The sequence below is a fragment of the Tauraco erythrolophus genome, chromosome 2 (assembly GCF_009769465.1).
Source record: "Tauraco erythrolophus isolate bTauEry1 chromosome 2, bTauEry1.pri, whole genome shotgun sequence".
NCBI classification, from domain to species: Eukaryota; Metazoa; Chordata; class Aves; order Musophagiformes; family Musophagidae; genus Tauraco; species Tauraco erythrolophus.
This window is the reverse complement of record NC_141466.1, coordinates 67,508,956-67,529,540: the sequence shown is the minus strand read 5'-3', so window position 1 is coordinate 67,529,540 and position 20,585 is coordinate 67,508,956. Positions and strand designations below refer to the sequence as shown.

The 20,585-nt window shown below is 40.1% G+C and overlaps 1 protein-coding gene across 1 annotated transcript; it reads left to right on the top strand.

The window, feature by feature from the left end:
* Positions 1 to 254: 254 nt before the first annotated feature.
* On the top strand, positions 255 to 6,338 carry CRISP2 (cysteine rich secretory protein 2). The gene is given in 8 exon segments (XM_009988098.2): positions 255 to 314; positions 1,223 to 1,354; positions 3,276 to 3,366; positions 3,892 to 4,037; positions 4,639 to 4,733; positions 5,451 to 5,539; positions 6,212 to 6,238; positions 6,241 to 6,338. Coding segments are annotated over 8 exon segments (738 nt in total).
* The last annotated feature ends 14,247 nt before the right edge of the window (positions 6,339 to 20,585 follow it).

Sequence of the window (20,585 nt, the reverse complement as noted above, 5' to 3'; positions counted from 1 at the left end):
TGACTTTATGCTACTTACAGTCTCTGCTTCAATGCAAGGTGGAGTCTTTGTATGAGATAGTGGTGCACATGCACCATCATACACTCATTTGTGCAGTTTCAGCACATTCAACTGTATTAGGTATCAAATAAAATAATTTTCTATGTGGCAGGATTGATGTGACAGTTTTATGTCTTGCTTACATGCCACCTTACACCACCAACTCTATGCAGCAGAGATTAATGGACTTTGGTTTTTGTTTTTTCTCTGTAGACATGGACCTACTAACCGCAACGATTTTCCTGGCTGCTTTGCTACACCAATCTGATGGACAGGTAGGAGCATTCATCTATTCAAAAGAGCCATATCTAAGCCCATTGTATAAATATCTGATGTGGCATAGTCTGGTCTAGTGATCTCTAGAGCTTTATAATCCAGGGTTGAAATTATTGTTAATATATTAACATAAGACAATAAAAATGAACTCTTATTTTTCACAGATTTTTGTATTTTTGTCCAGATCTCTGCCAGCTTCTCTCTACAAACAAAGGAAAGAAAAAGAGATATTTGGAGAGAATGGTTATTCTAGTCTTAAAAAGAAGTTCAGATTTGGTGGGATGAGCTGCCTCTATTCTGCCCAGTAATGACAAAGAGAGTGCAGGTGTCTAGCTTAGACCAAGATGTCTCATTTTTAGACATTAAGTGGAAAGAATCCTGTCCTGAGGGATGCTTTAGTCTGAAAACTCCAACGTAAGCATGGCAACTCTTTTTCTCCGCAAAGATTCATGACCTGATGTCATTATGTAAGAGGCAATTTACATTGTTCATTGCTTTCTTGACCTTAGGTATTTCAGAAGATATTCTGCAAACCTAAGTTCTGATCTAGCTTCACATGTTTCCAAAGCTTACAAGTGACAAGAGTTAGGGACATTTTTAGGGCACAGAAGAGGTTAAAATCAGTCTTGAGATTTGATTTCAGAGCTAAGCTTTCCCCGTGTTTGATGTGGAGATATCTGAAGGTAGAATTCCTATCTACAAATTTCATATAGAGTCACATCTCCTAATGAAAAGCACAGTTCAAATTGAGGAAGGAAGGAAAAAAAAAATAGCAATTATAAGAATAGAAGAACCAATAAAGAAAAGCTGGAATTTTCCAAGGAGCTTTACTTTGACAAGAAGCTCATAATTTATCTTGCTTATTAAACTTCTGATAACTTGAACTTTCATTGTTATTGTTTTCCAGGGTATTTGGTATAAAATAGCAGTCAATTCTTCCGTTCCTGGTTTTAAGCTTCATAACCAAAAAGAGATCCTTGAACAACACAATGAAATACGGAGATCTGTAGTTCCCACAGCCAGGAACATGCTGAAGATGGTAAGATACGCATTGCAACTAGCTTGTTTTTCACATCATTAACACAAGATTGTAGCCTTCTAAACAACCCACAGTCATAGAAGAGAGAGGGCAGAAAACGTGCTCTGAGATAGAGATGAAGAAATTAGAATTTTGTCCTTTCATTTCTGCAGGCTTCTTGCTTAATTTTTCACACCTCAATGCTGCAAGCACTTGTAAAATCATTGCAAAGGTCTCAGGACGGATGTCCTGGTTTCGGCTGGGATAAAGTTAATTTTCTTCTTAGTAGCTAGAATAACACTGTATTTTGGATTTAGTATGGTATTTGATATGAAAAGAATGTTGATAACGTACAGGTGTCCACAGTTGTTGCTAAGACATGAAGGACTTTTCAGTTTCCCATGTTTTGCCAGTGTGCAGATGCAAAACAAGCTTAGAGGGAGCATAGCTGGAACAAGGGACCTACAATTCCTAGTTTAGACTTTGAGTTTAGGTTTGAGATTGAGGCCCAAATTGGTCAATGAAATATTCTATACCATACAACATCATGCTCAGTATATAGATGAGGGTTGGCTGGGAAGGTCTGTCTCTCTCTTCGGATCTCTTTGGGACTTGTGCTCTTCCAGGACTGCGGTTTTGGGACTTCTTTGTTTTGGGATCACTAGCCAGGACGAGACTGGCATTGGTTAGCAAGTGGTGAGCAATTACACTGATGATTTTTCTATATTATCATATATTAATATAATTTTGTTATCATTTTACCAATATTACTTTTAAATTTATTTTATTCCAGTTATTAAATTCTTCCTATCTAAACCCATGAAACTCCTTCCTTTTTCCCCTTTAATTGACTTCCCCATCTGCCAGGGATGGGGGAGGGTAAGCAAGCAGCTGCCTGGTGTTCAGCTGCCAGCTAGCTTAAACCACAACAGTGGGCCAACAGCAGTATTCGAAACCTGTCTCCTAACCAACATGTCTTAGTTTCTCCGCTTAGTAAAACTCAATTAAGCAACATCAGAAGTGTTCCATGCCTAGAGTTATTTGTCTACAGGAGATACAAACACAGGGTTACCTCAGCCACATCTATTTATCACTGTCAAATCTACGTTAACATAGCCTACACAGCAGATCACAAGTTCTTGCTTTATATCTGCTCATTGCAATAGATAACAACCGCAAGCATTTTCAGGGAGAGTCTTTAAACCAGGGATAAGGTACAAACTGCTGTCATGCCTCTCGGATTATGGATAACACTCTTTAGTCTGTGGGATAAGCACCTCTCTTAGAAGAAGAGAAACACTTGCCCTGGATGAAGGAAGGTGTGTGTGGAAGGATGAAGGAAGGTCCAAAGGTGGAACAGGAGCACCATCAGCAACGTGTTTCTGAATCGCACACTGTCAAGAGGGCAAACAAGGTTTGGCCATGCTTGCTGTGCCCATCACTGCTCCTATCCCCATCATCCCTGATAGTCTTCGTTATCCCCATCCTATGGACAGAGGATCTGGTCTATGCTTTACAGTTAAGCCTGCACAGCAAGACTTGCAAACATTCCTCAAGTTCAGAGTCCAACTGATGTCTATCACTACATCTCAGCTCTACCTGGGCTGAAAATCAGTTTTATATCATTCAGTGCACTGCATCCTGTAAAGTTAACTCAGACACAAAGCCAGAGGAAAGCAACAGTATGTTATAAAATTTCTGTTAATTAGGACTGTCTGTGTGATACTGTGCAAAATAACCTGCTCTGCAACCTTTAAGAGCTGAAGAAATAGAGTGGCCATGCCCCAGCAGTGTAAACTGACATGACTCCTCTGCTTTCTGTTGAGGAGCACAGGAGCATTCAGCACACAATGACTGAGTCACTCCTTGTTTTTTTTCTTCTCCTTCATAGACTGCACTAACCTATCTGTGACCTGGATCCCTTTTCCTTTGTGTCTTTCAGGTTTGGAGTGAGAAAGCAGCCAAAAATGCTCAGAAATGGGCAAATAAGTGTGAGATGAAAATCAGTCCAAGAGAGCAGAGAGTTATTAATGGTACATGACAAATGTGAATCCTAAGCCGATGGGTTAATGACAATTTGAAGATGACACCTGTGCATGTGAATTAGAAATAAGGATAACGTTGCAGAATATCTTTTGAGGATCATTAAACTCGAAAACATCATCTTTGTCAGACAAATATCCTGAAAGACAAATTGTTGGAACTTGAGACAGAGGGATGCTATGTACTTGCCCTATTTTTATAACTTTCTTTAAGTGTCTGCTTTTGGCTCCTGCTGGAGACAGGACAGTGGAATAGATGACTGTTGGTATTTCTAAGTACAGATATTTTTGTGTAACATTTTGTAGTTAAATAAGTATCTGTGACTGAAAGCTCACCAAAATCAGAGTAACATTTCCTGCAGTCTCCATTGTATTGTCTGCTTCTTAAAATCACGGGGAAAATAGGTTGCCATCATAGAGATTTTTTTAGGATGCAGCTACAACCTTTATGTTCTACCTTGCACCCTACAGCTTGTTTCTCTCTTAAGTAATAAAATAGATTTACTTCTATTTCAGGTGTCACCTGTGGTGAGAATGTATTACTATCATATAACCCAAGAACATGGACTGAAGCAATTCAAGTCTGGTACAGTAAGTCCTCCAATTTCAAGTATGGATTTGGAGCAACCGTGGAAAATGTCGATATTGAGAGCTATACTCAGGTATGGAGAATATAAATAAAGAGCAATGATATGCTAGAATTAGAAGAGTACACCTAAGGGAGCTAGGAGATATTTATTGTCAGAAAAATAATTGTCACTGTCATCAAACCATTATCTATCATTCACACTCGGATCCAAAGAGGAATCATAAATTAAAACTCTTGTTCATCTAATTCTGAGGCAATGGAAGCAGTATTTTTGAAGAGCTGTCTAGAAGAGAAATATTATTTTGCAGAAAATAAGAATTCACTACTTTAATTTAGAAATAAATATTTTCTATGTAGGGATTGAAATACCTGATTAAGGAATGTCAAAGCAAAATATCTATGATGAGAATATTTGAATTTAAACTTTTGTGTTCTGTCAGAAACTGTGTTCAAAAACATTTGGAAACTGGAGGACCTGGTTTACTCATTTTTCTATTTATTCCTTCTGACAGCTAAACTGTAAACTTAAAAGCTAAATAGAAAGAAAAACCAAACCAAACCAAACCAAACCAAAACTAAAAAATTATGTTCCGGTTCTGTTATTTTGTGAGTTCTTTGTTAAGAATTCAATAAAACATGACTCTGAAATAATGTGTTTATTTTTTATTCTACAGCTAATCTGGTACAACAGCTACCAGATTGGATGTGCAGTTGCCTATTGTCCTAGGAACCAGTTCAACTACTTTTATGTTTGCCAATACTGTCCTCCGTATGTACTGCCTTTTTACTCATTTAAGATGTGATAATTCTGGATATGTTTTCAAATATTCCTGCTGTCCATCAGTCATGTGTAGGATAAAATGACTACAGCTTAATTTAACCATTTATAATTTTGAAAATACCTATGTGTATTTTGGGTTTAACATCAGGTTAATAGCAATATTTATTTTATTTCACATTGAAACAGATACTAGGGAAATTTTAGCATATGAACAAAGAAAGGTCTATCTCTGTCAGAAAGAGGCATCGTACATAAGTCATCCTCTAACTTTGACCACAAACAAGAAAGTCAGACGCAAAGTGAAAGCCCTCTACAGAAATATATTCACAGAAGTAAAGAGCACATCTGAAACAGCTGCATGTCAGAAGGCGGCTGCTGAGGTTATTTTCTTATAAACCACAGTCACTTGAAAGCCATTAGAACAGAAGAACTAGGAAGCACATAGGAATAGTTTTTAACTGATAATGATATACAAATGTAAATAATTGATTAATTTTATTTCCCTAAAGCTTATTGTCCCTCCCATTTGAAATCAAAGTTCTTGTATTCTATGAATATCCAAAACTGAAACATGACTCTCTATGAAAATAATTTTATCCAAAAACTTCTGGATGGCTTTCATTGTGATAAATAACATAAACTCTTCTTAATGGCTCAGAGCTACACTTTGATCTTGTTTTGTGTTGTATTTCTTTCAAATTTCAGAGGAAATAATGGAATGCAACTAGCCACACCTTACAGAAGCGGACCAAAATGTGCAGACTGTCCCGGCCACTGTGATAGAGGGCTTTGCAGTAAGTGAATGTATTCTTCTTGTTACAACAAACATTGCATTACTTCAGATAATAATGCTGTCCCTTTGTAGTATTTTACTTTTTCATACTGACTTCTCGCGAACCTGGAGGAAAGATCTCAGAAATACCCCTTTCCCTTTCCCGCTACAAATAAGAGTGATTAAATACTCCACCAGAACAGGCACAATCTTGAGCAGGGGGGTTGGACTGGGTGACCTCCAGAGGTTCCTTCCAGCCTCAACTATCCTGTCATGATTCTATGATTCTATGATAATGGGTAAACTGTGTTGCTTTTGAGCACCAGACCATTACCACATAGTCAATCTTCTGTTACCCCTCTTCTGGGGTCTTGATGTACACCTACATCTAAGGGAAAAGATTGTCAGTCTTCACGCACCCACATGTACGTGAAGATCTGCACAGCCCCGTGGGTTCTGCAAACTTCGATGTGGAGCAAGTCAAAGTGTGCAAATAGATGGGAACTTTAAGATACCACCTTCCTGCCTGCATTCCCTTTTCTATAATACTCAAGCACTTTTAACAGCAGAGCAAAAGTGCAAAGACTATATAGATATGAAAATTAGAAATTTTTTGAAAAATGCAGAAGTATCAGACCGGGACTTGGTTTTTGATTAATATTTCATGGTTTTGTTTCTATCTCTTGTATTTTAGCCAATCCTTGCAAGCATCAAGATGTCTTTGAACCTGCAAAAATCTGAAAATCTTGTTTAGCTGTAACCATTCAATGGTGAAAGAGAAGTGTCCTGCTACCTGTAGATGCACCACTCAAATCATGTAATGTCCTGATGGATGTCATTATAGCTGCTGTGAGTCTTACTCAGTAGGAAAGAGTAAAACTCAATATGAAGTGTGTTCACTCTCAGTGCATCAGCTCAGTCTGACCTATAGGCAACATTTTTTTCCAAAATCTCACCATTATTTCAGTCCTAAATAAGTCTAGTAGCTCAAACAACCTCTGATGTTATTTTAGACTTTATAGAAATCATGCTTTAGCTACTAATGTGTTACTTTGTGGTTTTCCTTGCAGTGGGTCATTCACTGATTCATTTCTTTCTAATGGCAAATACACCTTTAAAACGCTTTATGATTTTTTTCAAAATATGTTAAATTCTACCTAATTTTCTTCTGTTACTATTTAATTAGAAATTGAATATATTCCTGCTAAACAAATACATGATTTAACACCTGTTCACAAACAGAGCTTTTCATTAAAGTTATTTATAATTCAATGATTTCATTTGAAAAATTCCTTATGGATATTTTAAGACTCTTTTATATTTTATGTGAGTGATGATGAGACTGGAAAAGAAAGACAAAGCAACAAAATGATGCATTTTTTTATACAGCCAGAATAAGAGGCACACACTGAATCTGCCAAATTTTACCCTATGGCCTAAACATAAAGCTTCTTATGCACCTGTGTGTGCAGGTGATCAATAATAATTTTTTCTTATGGCACCAACAGTCAAGAAATAGGAAGCTTTTAAAAGCATTCATACAGAGAAAGAGGTACAAATATTCCTTCTCATCCTCTCTATGAGTAAAGAGGTCTTCCACTCACTTGGGATTAATATTGCAGCATGTAGAAAAAAAAAATACAGCTACCAAAAAACCCCAAAAGGAAATGGATCCAAGTCTGCAAAAATCGCTATCGAAATAACTGTTTTTCTCCAGAACTTCCCAGGAACCATCTTAGTGTCACTTCCTAGCAGTGCACACCTCTAGGATCTCTCCAAGAGGATCAAGTTCAGCCGAAGGTGATAAAGGTGCCTTCTCCCACCTCTATTTGCAGGCAGACCACCAGCTCCTGCCTGGAGGGAAGTTTAGCTGGATCTGCTGCGCTTGGTTGCAGTGCCGTGTTAGTTCACATATCGTTTCCAATGATGTACTTCCTTGAATAAGGTTTTTCATTTCATATCTTTCCAAGTCCTTTACAATGCAGGGCACTATTTCAAAGGACTGTATATCTGTATTAACCCAGAACTGAGGAATTAGATTTTTACCTGTCAGTGGCATTGGTTACTTGGAGAAAATTTTTGACCCGTTTAGTGAGGAGCATTATCACAATCATGTCTCTGACTGACAAGATTATTACATTGATAAAACAGTATTTTCAAATAATCTTATAGCTTTTTTATTTACCTGCTACAGCTTTTATCTCATTTTTATATTTCTAACTTTAATAAAAAGGTAGATGCAGAAGAAACAGAATTATAAACTTTATAAACTTTGGCAGTTTATAAACTTTGATAGAAGTTAAAAAACAAACAGACATTCAGAACAGCATCTTCTCATTGAATAGAGAAGCTCCTTCCTGCTAACCTTCCTCCTGACATTCGTCCCAAGCCTCTGCAGAGCAAGAGATACATCCTGGTACCACACAGGATGCACTAGGGTGTCCCACTAGACCACCAGCCGCTCCTCAAAATGGGTGCTGGTCTCCCACAGGTCTTGAGTCACATAGATCAGCCCTGAGCAGGACTGATCCCACTTATCACCTTCCTTTGTTATTTTAGACCAGCAAAAATCCATTTTCCATGGGACTGCAATTCTGGTTAAAAACACAAGAGGGTGAACCATACCCAGATATTCAGCTGCATCGGTTTTTCATTTTGCTGCCTGTATGGTGCTGCTTCTTTTACTAGAAATTGAAGCTCTGGGGCTGCCTTGATCTGTTTGTAACACTTGCCTGCGCAGAATTTCTTAATTAATACTGAATAAATAAATAATCATTACATATAGAAACAGTTTGGTAGTGGTTTCTTCCCCTCCACTGTTTCATCCTGTCTCTGTTGGCCAAATTGTTAACATATAAAAGCAATTTATACTATCAAATTAAGGCAATTTATATTCCATTATATCAATGGATAATTCTGGTAGCCTTGATTTTCTACAAGAAAGATGGGGAGAGGCTGTTCAGGAGGGCCTGTTGTGATAGGACAAGGGGTAACGGTTTTAAAATAGAGGGAGGTAGATTCAGGTTGGATATTAGGAAAAAAATTTTTACCATGAGAGTTGTAGAACACTGGAACAGGTTGCCCAGAGAGGTGGTGGATGCTCCATCCCTGGAGACGTTCAAGGCCAGGTTGGACGAGGCCCTGAGCAACCTGATCTAGTTGGAGATATCCCTGTTCCTTACAGGGGGATTGGACTAGATGACCTTTGAAGGTCCCTTCCAGCCCTAACCATTCTATGATTCTATGATTCTATGATTCTACCTGCCTGAAGTTCCATTTCAACATCATGACTGTATGCCACTATTTCAGGTTTCTACAAACACAGTGATATTCATAGAAAGTGTAATTCAAACCAAAGCTTTGTGAAAATCTCCTGAGAAACTTATGTCTTCCTCAGAAAATACTATTCTATAAAACTCTAGTTCTCTTACAAGAGGATATGTTGGCAAAACTCTCAGGTGTTTTCTGGGATATTTTCCAAGATTAAATTTCTGCTTACAACCAAGGAGATGAGGGTTAAAACTCCTTCTACACATATACTTTCTTTTTCCTTTCTCTCTGGCCCAATGAATATTCAAAGAGGAATTATTTTATTATCAGAGATTTCTTAGAGAGCTCCCTCCCCAAAGAGCCAACTTTTGTGCTCTGGATATCCGGCTATGATGTTTGAGCATGGCAGCAAGCAGAGCTGGAAGAAATCTTCTGCATCATGAAGTGTCACTCTGGAGCATCCTGCATCCTGCTGGGCTACTGCAGGGTATCCAGGCATTAACCTTCTTACTTTCATAGAGAATTTCAAAACATTCTGCTTCCATACCAATGTGGAATAGAAGAAACAGCAGGTGAGGTGAAATGCTACCTGGATTATCCTCTTTCTTGGTACACACTTCAAGGGGAGCCTGGATTACCCCACTTAGTTGTTCATGTCCCTGGAAAGACTGAGATGCTTCTGCATATGAGTTTCCCATATGCAGGTGAGGCAAAAGCAATATAACATCACTGAGATCCAGCATGTCAAGTAACATTTGTATCCAATGATTTTCACAAACTTATATTTATATTGATGCTTTGAGATTTTTATCCTTTGTGGTACTAGCATATGCTTTTTGGTACATGCTGAAGTTACATATACAGAATTGTGCCACATTTTAGGTGTCGTTTGGAGGAGAAACTAATAACACTAAGAATTTCTTACAATTTCAATTCTGGTTCCAGATATACTCACAAGAAACACATGTGCTGTGAGATGATAAGAGCAACTACTACGGTACAAGTCCAAGACTTATCTGTGTAGAATGATGTAAGAGCTCTTAAGCAGTTAACGTACATGACAAGGACTTTAAACACAGAGTTTTGAAAAAAAACTTTGAAGTAAATCTAACAGCCTTATGGGTTGTGAAGAACGTTTTTTTTTTATTTAAAATATACCAACTGCAGTAGTCACGTTATCTAATTTAGCCATCTGAGAATCAGCCTCTAGGCTAAGCAAAATGAAAGGTCTTTCACTTTCAGTATCACAAAGTCTTGTTGAGAGTCATGGGCCCAAATTTTCCTATTTTTTCTCAATCTATCAGTATGATAGAGAGAACAACTTTTCCATAAATCTTACCTCACTCATATCCTTAACATATCACACCTACAATACCAGCAGGTTAAGCAGCTAAGGTAAGGCTCTGTACTACATGGAAAGCAAGGGTTGGAAACCTTGACATGCCATTAGAAACTTGTGTTGTCAGAATATCCAATACAGCCCAAGAAACAAAACTGTGACATGATACTTGAGCAAGACCAAGCAGCAAAGGGCCACCAATGTCAGGACAGGACAAGGATGTTCCCCAAACCTGGGATACTCTCAACTCTTCTAGGCCAGGCTGCCAAATATTGTGTTCCTCTAAGTGTAAGGTCCAGAGTTAAACTGTGGAAAACAGGAGACAAACTTTCTCATTAAGAAGTGACTTTACAGTTACTGTCTCCGCTCCAGGCTGCAAGCAAGACATTTAACCTCCTCGCTTCAGTCTCACTGACTGCAACACAGAGATAAACCGACATACTCAGGGCAAGGAAGATTAGTTAGTGAGTGCTGAGAAAGAGCCTATGAAGCACTAAGACTTGTTAAACATAATATCGCATTTTTGTAGTGACACCTCCAGCATAATTATATCTCAGTTTAACCACAAGTCAAGGGAACAAAGGGCATCAGGAGATATAACTGAGGAAATGACACTCCCTCCTGGTCTCACCCACCGGTGATGTCTGAAGGTTCACGGGATGGTCACTGGGCTCAGGCTTCTGGTTTTAGATCTGTGCGATGCAGCCATGGGGCTGTTCTCTAGGGCTAACAAAGATATTCTGACACCCACATCACTAACAAGACTTGAAGAAAAGTCATTTTTAGGACAAGTTGAGGTAGAAGATTGGCATGGAAATACTCTTGCATAGGTTAAGGAAATTACTCATGTTAACTATTGATTCTGTTACTGCTGGGCAACCCAATGCTCAATACGTGTAACTGAAAATTACTCTTTAAAATACTTAAGATTGTCAGATTTTTTGTTGGTTTTTTTTTCCACAGTAACAGAAATTATCATTTCAAATCAAATGATGTTTTTCTCTTTCTGCTTTGCATCATTAACACTCCTCCGCTTTCTTTTCTTCTCCCACTTCTGCATAATGTGATGGAAGTAACGGAGGAAAACCCAAGCTGCCAAACTAAAATCATATTAAGGCTTTTATTTGTTTTGTTGACCAATTTTGAATGAAATACAAAATTTTTTATTTTATTCATTGACTTTAAAACACCAGTTTTTACTTTAGGACATGCATAGCCATTCACCTATCTTCTTTAAAAAGTCCTTTCCCAAGGTAAACATATTCCAGAAACCTATACTGAAGATAACAAATGAAATATATGTTAAACTATATTATTTTTATTTAGTGATATGCAACATTCTTTATGCAGGCATATATGATAACTCAAATTTCCCACAAAGTGATTCCTGAAGGCTCAAAAGATGCGTTTTTTGGCAAAAGTTGAGATGTAGCCCTTGTGATTTTTGCCGAAGACTCAAGCACTGAAAGTAAGGGACAGTTTCTAAGCACTACTACTTCTGAAGCACAGAAATTACATAAACCCAGTAATTTCAAAGCAAGAGTGGATTCACCTTTTGTGAGGATGTGACTGTGCAACTCTGGCCATATGATGGAGGAGTCTTTCATCCCTCAACCAACAATGTATCAGAAAACATAAAAACGTCTCCTATTCTTTTGAAGTCAGCTCCTAAGTTAGTGCTTTGTTTTTAGAAGTTGTTCCTGTGCGAGTGTCACTATTTCTTGTGTCAGAAGATGGTTTCTTGACATACTGGTTATCGCAAGTGACAAAACTGCTTTTTTTCCCCTTCCTTTTTTACTGTACAGGGGGTAATGCATTAGTAATGTAAAACTGTGTTTGATTAAAAGGAATAAATCTGAAAGAGAATTAAGCTTTCACATGAACATTTAATATCCTGGAAATCTATCACATGGAACAGTTTAATCATTCAGTTTAACCACAAGTTCTAGGTGTCCTTTGCAGCATACATCCCCAATTTGTGGCTTACAGGCAAGCCCCCTTAGAAATTTTTTTTCACTTCTGTGCTTGACATATTTCCTCGGCCTGACAAGGAGCATAAAATATGATACCGAATGTTAGAATGATTTATGGGAATGTTTTTGTCCACTCAGAAGTGTGAAGAATTCTCACCTTCCAACACTTCCGTGCTCGCGGAAGTCCTACTGGATAAAAGCAGCAAAATATGTCCTTCATCAGAGATTCTTTTTTAATATTGGAAACATGTTATCAAAAGAGCTCTTTTGCTACTAAAGCTGTGTATCCAGCTAGGAAACGGTAGAATGCTTCATTGATATGTGAATACAGACTTATCTACATGTAGACTAACTCAAAGCCAAGATCTGTTTTCACCACCTTGATCCATAAGGCAATGAAAGTCTGGTGATACAAGATGCTAGCTGTAAATACCTCCAACGAGTAGAAGAACCTACTCATTGGTCGTGACAGCAGCATATGTCAGAGCAAGTCAGTTAGTATTTGGCAAGATCCAGATGAAGATCTGGAAGTAGCTAGTTTGCACACACTCTGACTCTTCTGGAAGGGTACGGACAGCATTCTTCCTCTTGGTTCAAAGTAAAATCTGGATATTTGAGACAATGGCAGTAAATGAGGCAAACACCTCATGTCTGAAAGTTTGGTAAACCTGGACACATTTTACTCACAAGCCTTTCCAGATCAAAATCATGTTTTGGGTCTCCTCCCTGCTATTTTTTTTCCAAAGCAGACACTATTGTTGCAACTTGGTGGTTATCCGAGTGTCTTTCCTGGAATTCTGCAGTTTCATGACTGTCTGGAGAACTATCATTGCAGGTTAAAGAGTTTTATTTACCACTTTACGTACCCGGAGGAGAAAGCTCAACACTCCACCTTTCCTCCTTCCTTGGGCATCTACACTGAGTGCAGAAATGGTGCTATCTAATGCACTGTTGTCTCAGCTAACCCCATTCCTAGGAGAAATTAAAGCAGCCCTTAAGATACCTATTTATTTTCATTACGTATTTGCTTTTCACTGTAAATAACAGTCACAGTATCGTGTGGTTACCCTCAGCATGTGCTGGGAGTAGTAATGCCCAAAAAGCTTTTTCCAAAGTCCAGTTGAGACAATGGGATGAGTGGGTCTGACTGACTCCTTTTGGTGACACAAAAGATGGTGCATGTTTCATTTGCCAAAACATACACCCAGACTTCTCACTGCCATTCACGGTGAGTTTTATAAGTCTCCTTAAGGATGATACTTGGCAATTAAAACATAAGAGTAACCTGACCAGATGTCCTGCAGTCCCAAAGCAGACTTCTCAAAAGACAGATCAATGCTTTGATTTCTTTTAATATCATCCTCATGTCAGACAGTTGAGGACAATGTTTGCAGTTAAGGCATTGGAGCTGGAGCATACTAGACAGGGGTCCGGGTGCCAAACTTCTTGAGTATCCCTTGGAAAAGATCCTGGAAGAAGTCAGGGCCTGATCTTCAGACTGTGAAGGATTCTTTGCTTCAGTTCCTCGTCCCTGAAACAGAAACTATGTTTTCTCAAATTAACAATTGCTGTGCAGCTAAACCAGCTAAAGTCTATGAGGATTTCAGGAGGAATTTATGTCACCTAACTTTAAAGCTCTGTGGAGTTTGTCTGTTTTGTATTTGAAAGAGAAACAGTCAGAGAATGAAAGAGCGAGAAAGAAATAAGTAAATTTTTCCTACTTTGGGTAATATGTTCAATTACATTCATCAAATAGCGATTTTATTTCTAATAAAGGGAGCACTCGCTCACCGAGATAAATGTAGACATCTACAATGTAAAGGTTCATTTCTGTGGATGCCACATGGAACTCCTCTTTCTCTCTTTTAGTGTTACAAGAAATGTATTATCTCAGAAAACTTAAAGACATTTGAAGTGTACTATTATGTATCCTCTTAGTCTTCTCTTATTCTAAATAAAAAGAAAACTTTTTCTGAGTCATTGCGTAGAAGGCAGATATGCTGCAGGTGAGTAATATACCTTCTTCAGATGATGGTAAGCTATTTGTCCAGTTCTAAGCAGCTCGATCTGGAGGGTTTTTTGTGATCAATGGGGAGGAGAAGAAAAGTAGTCCAAACCTAGTAGGATGACGCATAAGCCTGGAGAAGCCTCAAACCATAAAGGGAATCATAATGACTAGTTTAGACTGCATGCTTAACACTTACTCAATTGTCGTGGGTTTAGGCCAATCCAGCAACTAAACTCCACGCAGCCGCTCTCTCACACCAGTAAAGTGGAGAGGAGAAAAATATAATAAAAGGACTGAGGGTCAAGACAAGAACAGAGGGAGCACCCACCAACCATGGTCCCGGGCAAAACAGACTCGGCTTTCTTAAAGCAAAACAGTTTATTAACAGTTAGTTAAGGAATAAAGACAAGCAAAACCAGTTACTTAAAAGGATAAAAGAAAACAAAGCCAGATCTTAAAAACAACACCTCTCCACCCCCCTTTCCTTTTGTTCCTGGCTCTACCTCCTCCCCCCAGTGGCGCAGGGGGACAGGGAATGGGGGAGTACAGGTCAGTTCATCCCATGTTGTTACTGCCGCTCCTCTCTTAAAGGAGGAGGAGTCCTTACACCATTTTCCCTTGCTCCAGTGGATCCCATACTCACGAGGGAAATCCACAAACTTCTCCAGCGCGAGTCCTACCCGCAGGATGCAATCCTTCCCCACCGGATTGCTCCAGTGCGGGCTTTACCACAATCTCGGATTCTTAGGGAGTTGTTGCCACTCGCCCTGGCGTGGGTCGTCATATGGACTCTAAATGTGTCTCTACACAGACTTTATATGCATCTCTACCTGTGCCCATGCTTCAAAACTGTCCTCAGGCTCAGACATCTCCTCTAAACAAAACACCTCCCCACCAACGGGGGTCGTCCCACAGACTCTAGATGCGTACCGTCCTCAGGCTCAGGCATCTCTTCTCGACGTGGGTTTTCCACGGGCTGCGAGTGGGTCTCTGCTCCACTGGGACCGTCCTGGTTGCAGGGGGGCTGCCTGCCATCTCGCCACCGCTTGCAAGGGAAACTCAGCTCCAGCACACCTCGTCCCATTCCATCATCACTGACCTGGTGTCAGTGTGGCCGTTTGTCTCAGGTTTCAGTCCTCTCTGGGTGAACTCGGCCCGGTGGGCACCCCAGGAGCAGGGCTCTCCCCGAGTTCCCCGAGCGGCTCCGCCGCCGCCATCCTCAGCGGGTGGCACTGGCCTGGCATGGGCAGTCACCCGACCGGGCGCCGGGGAGCAGGGGCAGCGCCCCACCTCCCCTCTCCTCCCTCCTGGGCAAAGGCACATCTTTCCAGTTCCTTTGTCCCAACTTAAATAGGGCAATTCGCAGAGGCGCTGATTGGCTCAAACCCCAAGGGAGATGGGAGTCTGATCTGGTGGGCAGCTTCTGCCACCAGAACCTCCCTCCCGACATCAAACCATGACATCAGTTTTCTGTAATAATGTTGGAGGAAGTCGATGTGAAGCAAGTCTACAGGGGAAAATCTGGATATATTAATTGCAGGATGAGTGTTAACTATAAAAGTGAGATTGCAGTCAATTGTCACCTTAGGATGTATCACACATTTCCAGAAAAAAGAAGAGCTAATGTTGTCTTACATGACATGGGTAAGAATTGATCTGAAATTCTGTTTACAACTCTGGTTATTTGTCATTAAGTTAACTGAAATTAAGCTCCAAAAGAAGAGATATTAACATGATTAGGAAAACAGTCTGCAATATCAGAGAAAACCAAAGAGTCTTCTTGATTAGAAAAAGCAAAAGCTGAAGACAGATATGATTTCCCTCTGCAAACATCAGAAAGGTTAAAAATAATGTAAGAACTGCTTGAGCTACTAGATATTTTTATCACAAGAACAAGATATATACACTGTATGAACAAATTTAGTGAAGAAATTACTTTCTAAGCGTTAAAACTGGAAAGATGAGCAGCAGCATTCCAACTGAATGAAGAAGGACATGAAACTCAACTTTACAAAGAGAAGGCAAAACATTTATAGAAGGAATTATGTGATAAGCTACCTACAATTCCAGGAAAGGTCCTCAATGACCTAAGAATTCCCTGTGTTCCTAAACAGACAAATGCTGGGTGATTGAAGAGGTTAAAAATGTCAGTCACAATAAATAACATGTTGGAAGCAGCCATCGTGCTTCTTCCACAGATTACAGAGGCTGGATGCTCATGAGGAAATCAATGCATAAATGGGAAAGGAGGAAGGAGACAATGGAAGTAAAAGAAATGGATAAAGAACCAGGAAGGAAAAGCGAATTGAAAGCAAGCAGCAGAATGTGATGGCAGGGAGACAAACCCTGAGATGAGGGAGAGGCCATCCAAAGGTGTAGAATGTTTGCTGGACAGGGAAAAATCACCAGAAATATGAATGATTATCCAAGTCTAGTATTTAATAACAGGCATTGATGATGTTTTAGGGCACTGAGGGTACTCACAGGCTTTAATGGCCCTGACCTCAGAATCATAGAATCATAGAATCATAGAACCATAGAATCATAGAATCATAGAATCATAGAATGGTTAGGGTTGGAAGGGACCTCAAAGATCATCTAGTTCCAACCCCCCTGCCATGGGCAGAGAAGTTCTCCACTACACCAGGTTTCCCAAAACCTCATCCAACCTGGCCTTGAACACTTCCAGGGATGGGGCAGCCACAACTTCTCTGGGCAACCTGTTCCACTGCCTCACCACCTTCAATGTAAAAAATTTCTTCCTTATATCTAATCTAAATCTCCCCTCCTTCAGTTTAAATCCATTGTCCCTTGTCCTATCACTACACGCCCTTGGAAAAAGTCCCTCTCCAGCTTTCCTGTAGGCCCCCTTTAGGTACTGGAAAGCTGCTATAAGATCACCCCGGAGCCTTCTCTTCTCCAGGCTGAACAGCCCCAACTCTCTCAGCCTGTCTTCATAGCAGAGGTGCTCCAGCCCTCGGATCATCTTCATGGCCCTCCTCTGGACTCATTCCAGTAGCTCCATGTCCTTCTTATGTTGGGGACTCCAGAGCTGAACACAGTATTCTAGGTGGGGTCTCACGAGAGCTGAGTAGAGGGGCAGAATCACTTCCCTCGACCTGCTGGCTACACTCCTTTTGATACAGCCCAGGATACGATTTGCTTTCTGGGCTGCCAGCGTACATTGCCAGCTCATGTTGAGCTTCTCATCCACCAGCACTCCCAAGTCCTTTTCCTCAGGGCTGCTCTCAATCCATTCTCCGCCCAGCCTGTACTTGTGCTTGGGATTGCCCCAACCCACGTGCAGGACCTTGCACTTGGCCTTGTTGAACTTCATGAGGTTCTCACAGGCCCACCTCTCCAGCCTGTCAAGGTCCCTCTTGATGGCATCCCTTCCCTCCAGTGTGTCCACAACACCACACAACTTGGTGTCATCTGCAAACTTGCTGAGGGTGCACTCAATCCCACTGTCCATGTCTCCAACAAAGATGTTAAATAGCACTGGTCCCAGTACTGACCCCTGAGGAACACCACTCGTCACAGGCCTCCACATGGACATTGAACCATTGACCACAACTCTTTGAGTGTGACCATCCAGCCAATTCCTTATCCACCAAGTGGTCCATCCATCAAAACCATGTCTTTCGAGTTTAGAGACAAGGATGTCATGTGGGACAGTTTAGGCATGTCCAGAATGTTTAGGGCTGGAAGGGACCTCAAAGATCATCTAGTTCCAACTCCCCTGCCATGGGCAGGGACACCCTCCACTACATCAGGTTGCTCAACATCATCCTTCCTTGGAGCCTCTCCCACCACCTACCCATGGCCCCAGGAGCCCCATTTCGGCTCAGCCTGTCTCATCTCAGTGTACCTTTCTCTAGTCTTGTTTTTTGCCCTGCCTCCTGTATGGGCCTTGGACCATTAGTAAACATAAGGATGGATGGTTTTGAAACACAACAACAATCCAGACCATTTTGACATAATATTGACCATAACATGTTGTAAACCAAATTTAAATCTTTGGAGTTTAATTTATTCCAGTAGCCTCACACTAACGGTCATTGCAGATCTATCTAGACAGATCAGTTGAACAAACCAGTATGAAAGATTTTTATCCAACTTTGTATGAGTTGTTTAATGCTGATAAGCATTTGATTTAGATCTACCTGGAAAGTATCTAAGAAGAATGTGGCATCTAATGAGCTATGGCATGAAAACTTGTATCTTTCACAGATTGGTATGAAGACTTCAGACATACGAAGACTTCAGACACTGGACTTTTCAAATGAAATTATTTTTCCTTATATGCCCATATTTATTGGCTCTAAATTCATTGTAGTGCCTCCAGCGCTGGCTTGTCCCGGAAGGGGTGTTGTATTTTACATAGTAAATGGAGTTGCAGTTGTTCATTGAATTTGTGCTTGGCCCATTGCAAGGAAATAATAAATTCATCTTGTCAGTTTAATAGCACAGGACTATTTCTGGGTATTCAGTGATTTAGTACCTACTTCCTGGTAACTAAAAAACAGTCATGTAAATTAATTATGAAGGTCACAAGTCACGTATTCCATTTGGTCAGCATTCAAGCTACAAACAAAGAAGTCTCTACTTCCCTAACATTCAGACAACTAAAGGAGATGTTAGTTGTACATAAGAAAAACAAACAATATGGGAGTTTCTTGCGGGAATTTTTTCATGTACCATTTGTTCTACTTACATTTGCAATTTGTGACAACTTTGTACTGGTCAGAATTTGTGGATTAGTGTTAACACATGTTAAAAAAGCACATTTTATGTTGATTTTTAACTTTTGGTGTGGCTAAGAGTTTACAGCACTCATGAAAATCACATATTTACTATCTTTCTGTCTTGACATATCGTGATGTAGGTCAGACTAATTATTTCATGCATGACCACTAAACAGTGCCTTGCTGCTGTGCCACCAAGAAGATCACAGCTCAGCCTCTGGGAAGCTGATGTTTATATAAATGATGAAAGTGCCACACACAGCAGGAGGTCTTCGGGGATCAGCTCCCTGGAGATCGTTTCCTACAGGCTCAGTCTGCAGACAACCTCTCCAATCTGGCTGCCATGGATGGGTTGCTGTACAAAAGCAGCACTGGGAGCTATATTAGCTAGGGAAATGGAAGCTAACACATCTTTTCATCGAGGAATATTCCCTAATCACCCTCTTTGGTTCTTCATGCATGCATTGCAATTATTGCGGCAAACTTATCATTATGTCACTCACTTAAGATTTCTGTACCATTTGTGTACTCCGCAAGATTTAGTGGGGAGAGACGTACTTAACCTTCTCAACAGAAGGGCATGATGAAGTGGAACAGACAGGAACAAGCCCTTTTGCTGAAACAGAAAATACGGCAGTTTTCCTGTAGTCATCATTTCGATGATGTGGTCTTTCCTTACAGCAAATGGAACACCCGGGACCTTCGCAGGAATAACACAGCATTGTACCAAGCAAAACTGTAACTAGTGGGGGTGGGAAAAAAAAAAGAGATAATTTATAAAGCTGAAAGGGGTTTATCTAGTTTTCAGCAAACAGGGAAGTGGAAATCACATGGATCATTTACTGATAATGGAGTAAATGGAGTAGACACCTTAAAACTCACAAACCCAGAAAATTGGTAAAAAACGTGATATGAAGAACAGAAGTCCCTGGACCACAAAACAAGGATTGAAATGCAACCTGTCACAACCAAGGCAAACAGATGAGTACACTTACTGTTGCAGTTACGTCATGTAATGTCGTAGCTCTCTAGAGTCGCTCTTTCTCAAAAGTTATTTTTTTGCCTTTATTCCTCACAGAGAAACAGATCCCCCATCCATGTGCAAACTTAGTCACTTAAGTTGATCATTTAAATTATTAAAGTAGTGAATGCGATCTGTTCATAAGACCAGAAAAATATCTTGTATATGTCTAGAAAATACTTTCTACAATATGGCATTTTGAAGCAAGCGGGGAAAAAAGCCACTATGTAAATGAAACTGTTAGGTCAGAAAAGAATTGGTAGAGAAAATTCATATTACTTGCTAATAGGATGAAATTAATAAGGGAAATCAACATGTTACAGAATCTGTGCAGATTCACAGATGATCAAGATTTTTACCTAGAACTGAAAGTCCACTTAAAATTTATCTCAACTGATAGATGAACACAGAAGGCGTTGCTAGAAACTGCTTTGAAGACTCCTTTGTGCATAATGCAATGTTCAAGTAAAAGGTAATTCGGAATACATTACTTCCTTGACAGGGGTCTGTTGAAGTGCGTCCAGAGGACGGCCATGAAGATGATCTGAGGGCTGGAACACCTCTCCTATGAAGACAGGCTGAGAGAGTTGGGGTTGTTGAGCCTGGAGAAACAAAGACTCCAAGGAGACCTTTGAGCAGCCTTCCTGTACCTAAAGGGGCTACAAGAAAGCTGGAGAGGGTCTTTTTACAAGAGTATGGAGTGTTAGGA